The 13,854-nt window shown below is 32.4% G+C and overlaps 3 protein-coding genes across 4 annotated transcripts; 2 read left to right on the forward strand and 1 right to left on the reverse strand.

The window, feature by feature from the left end:
- The first annotated feature begins 2,500 nt into the window (after window positions 1-2,500).
- LOC113846299 (protein NUCLEAR FUSION DEFECTIVE 4-like) lies at window positions 2,501-5,346 on the forward strand. The gene is made up of 3 exons (XM_027474390.1): window positions 2,501-2,859; window positions 3,273-4,123; window positions 4,519-5,346. The coding sequence occupies exons 1-3, from the start codon at window positions 2,539-2,541 to the stop codon at window positions 5,021-5,023; spliced, it is 1,677 nt and encodes a 558-aa protein (XP_027330191.1). The 5' UTR covers window positions 2,501-2,538; the 3' UTR covers window positions 5,024-5,346.
- LOC113846300 lies at window positions 2,798-6,970 on the reverse strand. Of its 2 annotated transcripts, XM_027474392.1 has the most exons (2): window positions 5,968-6,889; window positions 2,798-5,006 (listed from the first exon to the last, which is right to left on the reverse strand). In XM_027474392.1, the coding sequence occupies exon 1, from the start codon at window positions 6,825-6,827 to the stop codon at window positions 6,009-6,011; it is 819 nt and encodes a 272-aa protein (XP_027330193.1). In that variant the 5' UTR covers window positions 6,828-6,889; the 3' UTR covers window positions 2,798-5,006; window positions 5,968-6,008. The 2 variants fall into 2 exon arrangements, with proteins under 2 accessions (XP_027330193.1, XP_027330192.1); XM_027474391.1 differs by lacking the exon at window positions 2,798-5,006 and having other exon boundaries at window positions 5,680-6,970.
- Window positions 6,971-9,888: 2,918 nt separating this feature from the next.
- LOC113847443 (calcium uptake protein, mitochondrial-like) lies at window positions 9,889-13,247 on the forward strand. The gene is made up of 7 exons (XM_027476557.1): window positions 9,889-10,213; window positions 10,752-10,819; window positions 10,938-11,161; window positions 11,315-11,398; window positions 11,527-11,734; window positions 12,325-12,621; window positions 12,723-13,247. The coding sequence occupies exons 1-7, from the start codon at window positions 9,889-9,891 to the stop codon at window positions 12,921-12,923; spliced, it is 1,407 nt and encodes a 468-aa protein (XP_027332358.1). The 3' UTR covers window positions 12,924-13,247.
- The last annotated feature ends 607 nt before the right edge of the window (window positions 13,248-13,854 follow it).

Consider the following 13,854-nt stretch of genomic DNA (forward strand, 5'->3'; position numbering starts at 1 on the left):
GCTTAAATATGTTTTAATTACCTCTAAATAGAGTTTATTTCAAATTATTACTTATTTTTTTATTTTAATGTATAACTATTTTTTTTCAATTTTGTACCTCACGTTAACTTTAGTCAGTTAATGGTGACGTGACTCACAATTTTTCACATCTCTCTCAATTTTTTTTCCACCCCACCTTTAAATTTTCACGTCATGAATTTACACCAGTATTTTTTTAAATTTAAAAAATAAAAAAATAAAGATTTAAACCTACAGTATTTCAACTTTGAAAATATTGAAGTCGTAAATGGACAGTTGCTCAATCTTTATTTTATAGTGAAAATTTTTAAAATACAAAGAAAAAATTGTCGAACCCTTTATCTAAAAATCAATTTTGTTTTTTATCTTCATCTTCATTCTTCATTGTTTTTCATTTTGAAAACAAATGTTCACGTTATTTATCTTTTAATTAACGAAGGTTAATGTAAGGTATAAAATTGAAAAAAAATAGTTAGGCATTAAAATGAAAAAAAATAATAAGTAGTCATTTAAAATAAACTTTATTTAGAGGTAATTAAAACATATTTAAACATTTTTTTATATAAATTCTTAACGTAAAAATTTAAGAAAAAGATGAAGGAAAAAGATTAGAAGTGATGTGACAAATTGTGAGTCACATTACTATTTAACTAATGGAGATGAACGTTAGATACAAAATAAAAAAAAATTAGTTAAACATTAAAATAATTTTTTTAATAGTTAATAATTTAAAATAAGCCTTAGAGATAGTTAAAACATATTTAAGTTTTATTAAATTAATAAAAATATTTTTTTTATAATAATTAATTTACAAATTATACTTATCATGTATTTTAATTAGTTGACAATATAATTTTTTATATCAATAATGTATTAATATCTAACTCATATATTAAATTGAGATGATACATAATAATGTTATTTTGTTAGATATAATAAACAATATTTTAATATGTATAAATTTAATATAATATAATTTTATTAAAAATTACAATATTTAATAATATCAATACAATAAATTATATTTAAATGTGTATTTTTTTTAATAAAAAATTATTATACAAAAATCATTATTATTTGCAATGTTGCACTAAGAGAATCGAATAATAAAATGTGTTAAAATTGAAGGTTTGAAAGAGTCATGAAACGACGTTGAAGTCTACGAATGTTCGCAGATATTAGTGCGTTCGGCAATTTGGGAGCAAAAGAAGTTTGCATTTTCAACCACCATTTTTACTCTGCTCGTTTGTCTACTTCCATCACTTTCTTTCTTCTCACATTTGACATCTGACTTTTTACCCAAAAATCAAGCAAATAATGAATATTTCAAATTTTATAAAAACATATTACTTAGTTTCTTAAAACCTTAATACATTTTTTTAAAATAAAACTATGAAGAAATTAATTATTCATTAGTTTTATAAATTAATAATAAAACAAAAAATTATCAAAGTGTCAAAAAAATATAAAAATGTATTTTGTTAGCTTTAATGTAGAAAAGATATCAGATACGTGCCAATAATATTTTATTTTTCTCTTTACAACGGCCGGATAATTTGAAACGAGCGACTATTTTAAGCATAATATATTTTTTAGTTTAATTATCTAGGGAAGAAACTATTAAAAATAATCGTATTAATTATAAATAATTTTTATCCAAACAAAATATCTTCATTTAAAAAATCCTTATGATTTTAAATTAAAATAATCATTTTTATAGTTTTAATTTGAATATCATGCATTTTTTAACACTTCATACTAAAAAGATATTTCAGCATATTTAAAGAACATTACTGCAATAAAAATCAAGGTTAAGATAGGTTTTTTCTTCAAAGTCCAAGATAACTATGCAAAAACACAAGCTTTTACTTGAATAATCTGGAGTCAATTCACTTTAAAGTCATTAACGAAAAAACTAATATTTATTTTGGTATAAAATATTTTATTAATTAGTTGAAGACAAGGAAAGTAAGTCTCATGGCATGAGCACCACAAAGAAGCTTTGAGACTTTTGTTCGCATACCAAGCAATACATGTTAAACCAAATTAAATTTCTAAAATCCACAAAAATAAAAACTTAAAATGATGATGAATCCTTAAAAATAATTATATTTTATTATTATTATTTTATATTCGAGTTGAATAAAAATATTATAGATATTAAAATTCTTCATCTTAGTTAACAGGCCTCGAATAGTTTTTCATCAATAAATTATACTATAATTTTATTGAATCAATTTAATTAAAATAAAAATTTATATTTTGAAACATCATTTACTATATAGTTTTGATGAATTATTAAATGAGAAGGTTCTTTTAAAAACTAGATCCACTTCATTTTGTTTTTTATTTTCATATATTCTCTGGAGGAACGCTTTTCCAAGCATGCGGCCTAAGAGCAAGTAGTTTCCCCGCAGCCACGCCACGCAGCACAAACTCATTTATATCATCTGAAACCCAGTCTCTGACTCATTAAATTCTCATTTCAGACCCTCTGCTCTGTAGCTAAGGTGAATCACTATGAGACTGAAGGAAGGAACAAGACCACCATGGGTAGGTCTTGGAGCTGCTGTGTGGGTTCAAATTGCTTCGGGAAATGGCTACACTTTCCCTCTCTATTCTCACTCCTTGAAATCCGTTCTGGGCTTCAACCAGCGCCAAGTTACCCTTCTTGGTGTGGCCAACGATATTGGTGAAAATGTTGGCATTCTTCCTGGTCTTGCCTGCAACAAGTTGCCTCCTTGGCTCATCCTCTTCATCGGTGCTTTCTTCTCTCTCATTGGTTTCGGTTTTCTTTGGCTTGCAATCTCTCAAACTATTTCCTCGCCTCCTTACTTCTTGGTTTGTTTCTTTGTCTTTCACATCACTCACTGTCTCTTTTTCTCCGATGATGGCTAACTAACCAACTAACTAACTAACTAACTTCACTTAAGTCTGTTTATGATGGTTGTTGGTTATTCTTTATTTCTCAAACAGAATCTTTATGTCAAGTTTTGGGAATCATGTCATATTATTAGTCAGTAATAATCGTGGCATCAACTTGTCTGAAATGGAGAATATCTCCTTTCTTTCTTTTTTCTTTTTTCATTTATCAATAAAATTTGTAATTTTATTGCATTATTATTAGATTCATTGTAATGATTGCCATATATAGTAATTTGTGCATGAAAAGATCAAAATTTTCATGGCATTTGTGCTTCGTATTGAAAAGGTCTAATTAATTATCATCTCTTTCAAATTCTATGGTGTTGCAGCTATGGCTTGCCCTTGCTATTGCCACCAACAGTTGTGCATGGTTATCCACTGCTGTTCTTGTAACCAACATGAGAAATTTCCCTGTCAGTAGAGGCACAGTTGCAGGAATCCTGAAGGGTTATGCGGGCCTTAGTGCTGCGGTTTTTACCGAGATTTACAGTGTTGTTCTTCATAATTCTTCTCCCAAGTTCCTCTTGTTCCTTGCCATTGGTATTCCTGTTTTATGCTTCAGTACAATGTTTCTTGTTCGGCCTTGTACTCCAGCTTTGGGTGAAGATTCTTCACATAAAGAGCAATTTCTTTTTATCCAAGGTTCTAGTGTGGCCTTGGGTATATATATCCTCGTAACAACATTACTAGGTGACTTTCTCTCTGTGAGTGATAGTGTGTCATATATTTTGTTGGCTGTGATGGCTCTCCTTCTTATGACTCCACTTGCTGTCCCAATAAAGATGACACTAAAAGCCTCTGAATCCGAAGGTGGCAATGACAACATACAGCCCCTGTTATCATCTCCATTAGCTAATGCCCTTGGAAATTTTAATGATGCGGATGGTTCTTCTGAGGTGGCTATGCTTCTGGCTGAGGGTGAAGGAGCAGTGAGGAAGGAGAGAAGGCCTAAACGAGGGGAAAATTTTAAGTTTACTGAGGCTGTTGTAAAGGCTGATTACTGGCTGCTGTTTTTTGTTTACTTTGTTGGTGTTGGAACTGGGGTTACTGTTCTTAATAATCTGGCTCAAATTGGTATTGCTCGTGGTGCGGAAGATACTACTATCTTGCTTTCACTTTTCAGCTTTTTTAATTTTGTGGGTCGGCTTGGTGGAGGAGTTGTTTCAGAGCATTTTGTCAGGTAAGTGACATCAATTAATGTTCAGTCCATCAATTAATCTTAAGGTTTCATTGTAATGATTTCGAATAATTAGATGCCATGCTACTTTTGACCAGAACTTTGTTATTTGCTCACTACAATGGTTGCTCCTATACTTTCTTTGTTTGGCAGTATAAAAGTAGAGCAAGTGTGATGAAATGGGATTTAAATTGTGTTATGTAGAGGATATGGAACGTTAGAGGAAGATACAAATATAATTACTGGAACTTAGTATCTTACGACTAATCATAGTGGGGTCTTGTAAAAATTTTATCATTCACTTTCTAATGGGACGTTACTCAAGTATCTTACAATTTATGGTTTATTTTAATTATTTTAAAATGAAGTGATATACAAAATGTTTTGACTATTTGCAGGACGAAAACGATGCCACGGACAATTTGGATGACATGCACGCAAGTGATTATGATCATCTTGTACCTTCTGTTTGCCTATGCTATCAATGGAACACTTTATCTTTCAATTGCAGTTCTTGGTGTCTGCTATGGCGTGCAATTTTCCATTGTGATTCCCACTGTTTCAGAGCTTTTTGGGTTGAAGCACTTCGGCTTATTGTTCAACTTCATGTCTTTGGGGAATCCACTTGGCGCATTACTTTTCTCAGCCCTTCTAGCAGGGCACATATATGATAATGAGGCAGCGAAGCAGCATGGTGCAGGCCTCATTGCTTCAACTGTTTCGTGTGTGGGTCCAAATTGTTTCAAGCTCACCTTTTTAACTTTGGCTGGTGTGTGTGTTGCGGGCATCATCGCAAGCATTATCTTGACTAAAAGAATTAAGCCCGTTTACCAAATGCTTTATTCTGGGGGTTCTTGCAGGGTACCTCAAACATCAAGCCACCAACCTAGTGAAGTTGAATAACAAATAAAGCAGATCACTCCTCAGTTTCTATTCTAGACACTAGACAGACCTATTGAGCTTGTGTTTCCTTGTCTGCCATTACTGCAATACATATATGGCTAGTGACTGATCAACAATAGACAAGAAATTTTGGCTTCAACTCGTATAACCCTACTGGTTTAGTACAATGAAGTTTTTTCTTTTGGTATTTTTACCTGTAGAATGCATGTTTTTTAGTATGCAGCACGGTAGTTTGTAGTTACCTTATAACGGTTACCAAATTAAGGTCAATATTCTAACAGTACGAACAGCCACTTTATTATTCGGCCATGTTCTATAAATCTTTTGAAAGCAATAGAAAGAAGAAAGAAGAAAAAAAGATATGACTTAAGAAAATAATAAATAAATACTGTAAGTTGGTATTATTATGGTTAAGTTTAAAGTGAGTTAGGATTTCAAAGGGATCGTATTCACCCATAATGAGCTTATAAGTGTCTCTATTCCTTCTAATGAAATTAATGCACTGAATAACTCCCTAAAAAAATATTGTTACTGTACTTGAAAACACTTCCTAGCCTCAAATTTTATGTTCGTATTTTATTACATCGAGGAAAAAAAAAAGCCTGTTATTTCCTCAATTCACATATACATAAAAAAGATAAACAGATTGTCTAACTAATAACCTTTATTGTTGTTAAACAACAATAGGTACTGTATCATTATAATATGCCATCGTGACTTGGTGAGTAGTAGTACTTAAATTGTCAGCCATTGAGACAATGTGCTACGTCAAGTGAACGGTTGTTGAGAAATAATAATGTATAAACAAGTGGCTGGGGAAGCAGGGAGAAGAAGAATACAATAGAGCGTTGCAGCAAAGCAAGACATTTCATATGATAATTGCTAGATGTTACGTTACTATAATAATCTATAAAAGAAAAAAAAAAGTGTAGTCCATCACTTACCATTCAAGCGCACACCTAAAAGAAGAAACCCCAAAAAGTAATCAAGTTGGTTTCAGATCTTGAAACAGTGTAGGCCATAGCGTGTGATCGTCATCATAATCAAAATCAAAATCAGCTTTGGGCTTGTTATAAGGACTGTAGCCCATTGGGCTCTCAGTTTCAGTCCTTGATGAATCCAAAGGCCTTGAAAGTCTTGGACTCCTATTCTCAACCATAAGTCTTGCATCCAATGGCCCTGATGCTCTTGGACTCTTTGTTGTCGCTATGAACCTTCCATCCATGGGCCTAGACAATAAAGGGCTTCTATTTATGTTTATCATTCTCTCATTCATCCTTCCATCAAGAGGCCCAGATAACTTCAAGGCCTTGTTGTTGACCATTTTCTCATGCATTCTACCATCCAAAGGTCCTGAAAGTGCAATGGTCTTGCTTCTATACATTGGGGGCAAAGGAAAAGGTTTCTCTTCTTTAAAATCTTCACTTCCCTGATTCTTCACAATAGCCCCTTTCCATTTCCCTTGATACCAATTTGTCTCAGGTGGTGGCGGCACTGACACAGGCATGGGCATGTCCTTTGGATGATCATATTCACGAAAAACCAACTTGTTCATGCACTTCCTTATACACTTCTTGATGACCCCAGATAGCTTCTTGGGACGTGTTGATCCTTCTTCCTTCTTCACAAGCTTGAGAATCTCTAGCCTGTGTTTGGCAATTGAGATGCCCATGCTCTGAAGAAACTCATGGTTGAAGTAGTCAGCATCTTCCAATTGAAGCTCATTGCGTGCAAAGGTGAGGCCATAGTCATAGATGAGAGAAGGCTCAAGACTTGTTCTGGATAGCCATGAGAACCAGTCCATGGATGATGATGATGATGATGGGGTTGTGCCAAAATGGTAAGATATGCTAAGGTCTGAGGTGGGCATTGTGATTTATAAGGTATATAGATAGAAAGATAAGGAGGTGTGGACATTGAGATGTGAGAGTCAGTGCATGATGATAATGTGGTGGGTATATGGGCTATTTATTTTGGTTTTTAACACCAGTGGCACTTCTTTCCTTTTGTTTGTTTCTCTGTTTATTTATTTATTTTACATTTTGCTGAAATTCGAATGGTAGTTGAGATTGAGAGTGACAACAGCCAATAATTTGTCATGCGGAAATTTTTGGCATTATCGCAAGGAAAGTTCACGGGTATTACATATAAGAATATTACAAAAGGTTTGAATCCCCCCAGTTTTATAGAACCTACAGCAGACATATTATGTAATGTGTAGGTAATAACCGCTTAGCATCAGGAAGTAAACATGAATTGGGATAAAAAAAATAAAATAAAATCAAATATGAGTGTGTCTTTATGGTGCTTAACCATGTTCGATTACGACAGTGGATGGCTTAAGTGAGTAACATGGGTTCAAGCATTCAGGGGCCCAAGAAAAAGGAAGTAGTTAAGGCAAATCAATTTGGTAACCTACTACCTATTTTGCCTATCATAATCCAAGAAAAAGTCCAAATGACCCACACCTTGAATTTACGAGCCTACTAATTAGCACATACCTGCCGCTTTAATTAGATAACAATATAATGCATACAAAAAAACATGGAAAAAGAAAGAAGCCAAATAAATGACTTGGAATAATAAGTAACTGTATATTTATATTTTGTAGACATCGCATGTCGGTCTTTGCTATGGTGCAACTAAGTAATTTGTTCAATAAAGTCACAATTGGTGGGGCAAATACATAATTGATGAGAGAAGATAGGGTATAGTAAAACTGCTGTTGCAAACCGTTGGCATATAAAGTCATTTCAGAAGCCAAGAACACGCCAAGTTATCTGCAGAGTACGCAGTTTACATCCTCTTATACGCTTCAAATCAATATTGGGCAGCATATCATGCCGTATATTCCTTAACAACAGATATCACATTATTACACGCATGCCTTCCATGCATGTTACTCATTTTTGTTCTTCATAGTTTTCTTGATAGTTAAAAAAAAGTCTATTGTTTTCTTATAACAAATTATCTGAAGAAACCAAATCACAAACTAGTCCATGCCCTTTAATTTTCCGTCATCACTTTGTGTTAGTTCCATTTGATCCACCTAAACATCATTTTTGTTTTTTTTAAAAATCTGTCTAGTGATGGTTTACTATTTCAATTTGTAAATTTTAGGCCTTAGCTGTACATGACAGAGAACTACGAGTAAACGTGGCTGAATACAATTGATATCACGTGAGATATTAATGGTGAATTGATTATTTAGGCAATTGGACCAAAATTCTGAAGGTGGGGGAGAGGGGAGCATAGTACTATTATAGTAGTTCCTTAATGCAAACTTCTACTTTCCCGTGCATATTTACTAATTTAGTATCCGTGCATTTGATCTTACATAAATGTAAATAAAAATATTCGATAAAATTTTTTAAGTTAAATTATCTTAAAATTTTAAAGTGATCATAATCAATGTCTTAAAGATATATAATCATTTTGACTAGATTTTGAAAAGGCTGTAATTAATTATTATAACAAACTTTAAAATAAAAAAAATTATACTTTTAACCAAACAAAAATAAATTTCACTTTATGATCACATGAATTTAATCAAATATTTTATATTTTAATCTCAAATTAAATTTGAACTTTTTAAAACTAAAACATACAAAATATAGAGATGTATCAAAAGAATTTGAACTTAGGTGAAAATACTCTTACCTCTTTTATATATTATTAACATGTGACATTCACTTTATTTACATGAGCTACGTTTATATATAGATATAATTAGACATAAGTCATTGTATAAAAATATTCATACTTTAGACAATTTTTTATATGAGAAGTTAATTTAATATAGATAATTATTTTTTTAAAATTTTTAAAATATAAAATATTTTTTCAAAATTTTCTTATTAAATAATTCTAATATTGAGAGTACTTTCAGCTTTACAAAATTGGGAAAAAATATCAAGGAGAGTTGCACAGTTACATATCGACAATATTTAACGTCACAAATTATACACGAGAAAGAGAGAGAACTAAATAGCTAAGAAAATTGAGAAAACTAAAAAATATACTTCTTTTAGTCTTTTTATAAAAAGCAAAAGAATAAATTACTAAAATTTAAAAAATAATTAAATCAATTATATTTTTTTATAAATATAAATTTTATTCTAAAAATATCTATAATATTAAATAATGTAGTTAATAATTTATATATTTAATAATACTAATAAAAGAATGATATAAAAAAATTTAACAATTAATACATCTTAAATTTATCATTTGTTTTTTATAATAAAAAAATAATTTTATTTTATTTTTTATAAAAAAATCACAGAGAGTAGTTATTTAGATTAATACTTAAATAAACACCATTTGCTTTGATAAAAAAAATTAAGGTAGAATAAAATCCTAATAATTTCATTAGCCTATAATTAATTTTAGGAAAAGAGAAAAATAATTGAGAAAAAATAACCTAAACAATTTCCAATGTCCAGCAAATTACGATTAATTAATTAGCAGGCTAGTTTTAGACAATGGGTCAGCACTGTAACATAGAAGAGGATTAAATGACATAAAAAGGGTACATCTATAAAGTGTGAAAGCAATTAAAACCTTAAATTATGTAGCGTGTACGAGATATGGTTCAAGTTCGATGGCTCTGTGTGGGGTTTGATGAATGATTAATAAATCTGAACCACTAACTAACATAGCAACTAACAATCTCAGTCAAAGTACAAAGCCCACATATTTCCCGTTCAACCCGTACGACACACGTCTGGGTCAATGCTCCTATGCTGTCAATCTCCAAACTTTTCTCTTTACATCCTCAAATTCCTCATCCAACCTTATTCAATCACAATACGTATTTACTCTCTGTTGTCCCATTTTCACATTCTTAACTTATTAACCTTAGCATGTTTTCTTGGGCCAGAAGATTCCAATTCCACCTCTCTCTACGGCATAACACAAGGCCGTTCTGTAACCAATCACAACGCTCCACATCGTCATCATCGAGCTCCTTTGATGGGTCCAGATATGGTGACAAGAGGGTCGGAGACTTGGAGTCTTTTCTTAGATCAATCACTTCTGGTGTTGTTGTTGTTGGCTCCACCTTAGGCTTTTGGTATTGGTCATCTTTATCTTCTCCAGGTGCCAATTCTCTTCGCTCTTTCGCTGATTATGCAAGCCAGGATCAACTTCAAGATAACTATCAAACCAAATCCAAGTTTTTGTTTAAGGGTAACCCTCCCTTTTAAGTTTCCCTCATGATCTAATGCACCCTGCTTTATATTGCATTGATTTTTTTAGTGCTTAAAATTAGTTTTTTTTTTTTAATTATTTGAATCTACAAAGTATTGAAATGGAAGAGAGAAAAATAATATATGTAATGAATGATTGGATGTGACCAAAGATAGAGAGACATGATGGGTGTTAAATAAGGTGTTTGCAAATGAAAATTATTTCTTCTTAAGCTAGTCTTTAATCGACACTGCCTACTTGGTTTAACGTTGAGCAAAATTGATTTTTTGAGTAGTTGAACATAATTACGATACATGTCTAAATTGATCTGAATAGTATATTTTTGTTAAATCATGTGTTTTGCATTGAATAATGTGAGAAGGCCATAGTCATATGTATCACGGAATAAATAATAGACTTACTAGCTTGTTGGGATTGGATAGAACTTTGCATTCCATAGATATTAGGGATATGGACATAGGATTACTGTAGTTTAACTTGCAAATACTTAGATTCATGTGTTTCTCATCTGATGCAGATGGCTATAGAAGAAGAGTCTTCTTCAATTATGAAAAACGCGTACGCTTGCAGAGCCCCCCTGAAAAAGTAACCAATCTTGAAATTGTGTTTTTGTTTAATGATCAACCGTGTTTTTCTTTTACTTAAAAACATGGGAATTGTTACCATAGAATATTTCATTATCTAGGACCATGTTTAACTGCAGGTCTTCGAATACTTTGCATCTGTTCGAACCCCTAGTGGTGAGGTTTTTATGACGCCAGCAGATTTGATGCGTGCCGTTGTTCATGTCTTTCCTTCTTCTGAATCAAACCGTGTTAGAGAGGGTTTTCTAAGAGGGGAGCAGATTCCTGGCCAGTTGCATTGTGAACCTTCTGAATTTTTTATGCTCTTTGACACTAACAATGATGGACTCATTTCTTTTCCAGAGTGAGCGTTTATTGTCTTTTTTATTTGTTTGAAACTTTTCTGTCATGGGAACTTCCTTTTTATTTTTTTAAAGATAGCTATGAACCACATTGATTCAGAGTTCAAGTGTTATATAATTTGGATAACAAAAACTTGTCTTTCTTGACACACTAGGTACATCTTTTTTGTTACTTTCCTAAGCATACCGGAGTCCAGCTTTTCAGTGGCTTTTAAAATGTTTGATATTGACAATAACGGGTAGGAATCATCTTTCCTTCCAGAATACAAATTACATGAATCTTCAATTAGAATAGGACTAGTAAGAATTTGGACTTTTGTTTTAGGGTTTTAAACATCTGAATCTTTTAGCAAGAGTTTATCAACAGGGAAATAGACAGGCAAGAATTCAAGAAAGTGATGGCCTTGATGAGGTCCCAAAACAGACAAGGGGCGAACCACAGAGATGGAAGACGCCTTGGCATTAAAGCTTCTGTAGAAAATGGGGGCCTCTTGGAGTATTTTTTTGGCAAAGATGGAATGACTTGCTTACACCATGATAGATTTGTTCAATTCTTAAGAGAGCTGCATGATGAGGTGTGTGTGTGTTCCCTATTGCCTCTTAATCTAGTGATTTTGCAGCACATTCTGCAAGATCTGCTACCTATTTGTGGCTTTTATGCTTTATAATGTTACATTGATATGTATTGCTATGTCATGTATGTTACAAATTCTACTCTGCTAAAAATTCTACTAACTTCACCAAAAGATGTAGATAACTTTGCGAAATTTTTAGTTGGAGTCAATGTATTATGCATCCTGAAAGATTGCAAAGATCTTCTATGATTCTTAAGAGAGCTGCAAAATGAGGTGTGTGTGTGTTCCCTATTGCCTCTTAATCTAGTGATTTTGCAGCACATTCTGCAAGATCTGCTACCTATTTGTGGCTTTTATACTTTATAATGTTACATTGATATGTATTGCTATGTCATGTATGTTACAAATTCTACTCTGCTAAAAATTCTACTAACTTCACCAAAAGATGTAGATAACTTTGCGAAATTTTTAGTTGGAGTCAATGTATTATGCATCCTGAAAGATTGCAAAGATCTTCTATGATTAACATTGTGAATGTTACAAAAGATCTTCGCAACTGTAGAGCTGTGCTCTTATACTTTAATTTGCAGATCTTGAGGTTAGAGTTTTCCCATTATGATTACAACAAAAAAGGAACCATTTCAGCCAAAGATTTTGCACTGTCCTTGGTTGCATCAGCAGATATCAATCACATAAACAGACTGTTGGATAGAGTCGACAAATTAAACAGCAACACGGATCTAACAAACTTAAGAATTACATTTGAGGAGTTTCAAGCTTTTGCAGAATTGCGCAGGAAGTTGCAACCCTTCTCTCAGGCCATATTCAGTTATGGAAAAGTTAATGGAGTGTTGACAAAAGCTGATTTTCAGAGAGCAGCATCTCAAGTACTAATATTCCCTATGCCAAACTAAATGTGCAGTAAGCTATTGAGCATTTCTTATTCGAGAAAAAACTTCTAACGGTGTTATGTTGTATATTCATGCAGGTATGTGGTATCTGTATTACAGATAATGTGTCTGACATAATTTTTTATGTGTTTGATGCTAACCGTGATGGAAACTTAAGTGCAAACGAGTTTGTGAGAGTTATGCAAAGTAGAGAAAACAATTCAACATGTTATGGCAGTTTAATATCTTGCTTGTTGAACTGTGCAACTAACTGTTCATCAGCTAAGCTTCTATTTTGATGGAGTACGCTCAATATGCATCCATCTTCACCCCTCAGAAACTAAAGGTGGGGGAGATATGCATCTTATTATTGTAATGAATTCAGTTATATGCAGCATCACTAGGGAAACGAGCAGAAGATTCATTCCTTAGCAATGGAGATTTGCTATGACACTGTCACACCATGCAATGGCTGTTGTCTACTCAGAAATGTACAGTGTTCAATTTTGTTGTCTAATAGCATTTTTTGGGGGGCTAAGTCTTCATGTGTTGATATTTGTACATACCCACATTCTGGATATTATTTCTTGCTTTTCATGGCTTGGTTTTTATTTGGCCATCTTACGCAGTAGTGTTAATGCTTGTAATATGAGTTAATACTATAGTAAGTAATGACTAAATTAATTATGAGAAATTTAATTATATTTTTTTTCTTTGTTACTTTAAAACGTTCTAAAGTCTTTTTTTTCCTTGATGAATACAACAGTCTATATTTGTTTAGCGTGAATAAGGGAAAGCAAGTGTTTGGAGAGAAATGAAGAAGATGACTCTAACAAAAAAATAAGTACGAATCACCCAGGCTTAGATATTTAGTGTCTACGCCTACGCCAAGAAAAAGAAGAGAGTTGTCCTTTTTTTAGTTTACTACTAATGCCCTCCTATCTTTTTCGTACTTCTCTGCTCAGGATCTGACATTGCCCTGCCATTCTCATTACTGAAGGAAGGATACATTGACAATATCTCCATGTAAAATTTGAAAATAAGATTATTATTATTATTATTTGAATGATTCAATTGAATACATACATAAATTGAAAATTAGATTAAGAATGAATTGAAATCCTCTTAGATCAAAGACAACTGTTCATGATAATCATCAATTTAGCAAAAATGTAAGACTTTCTACGCTGAAGGATACCTCTTCCGCGGTGATGCTAGATCTTAGCAAGA

Source organism: Abrus precatorius, unplaced genomic scaffold (assembly GCF_003935025.1).
Source record: "Abrus precatorius isolate BTA unplaced genomic scaffold, Abrus_2018 Scaffold8, whole genome shotgun sequence".
Lineage (NCBI taxonomy): Eukaryota > Viridiplantae > Streptophyta > Magnoliopsida > Fabales > Fabaceae > Abrus > Abrus precatorius.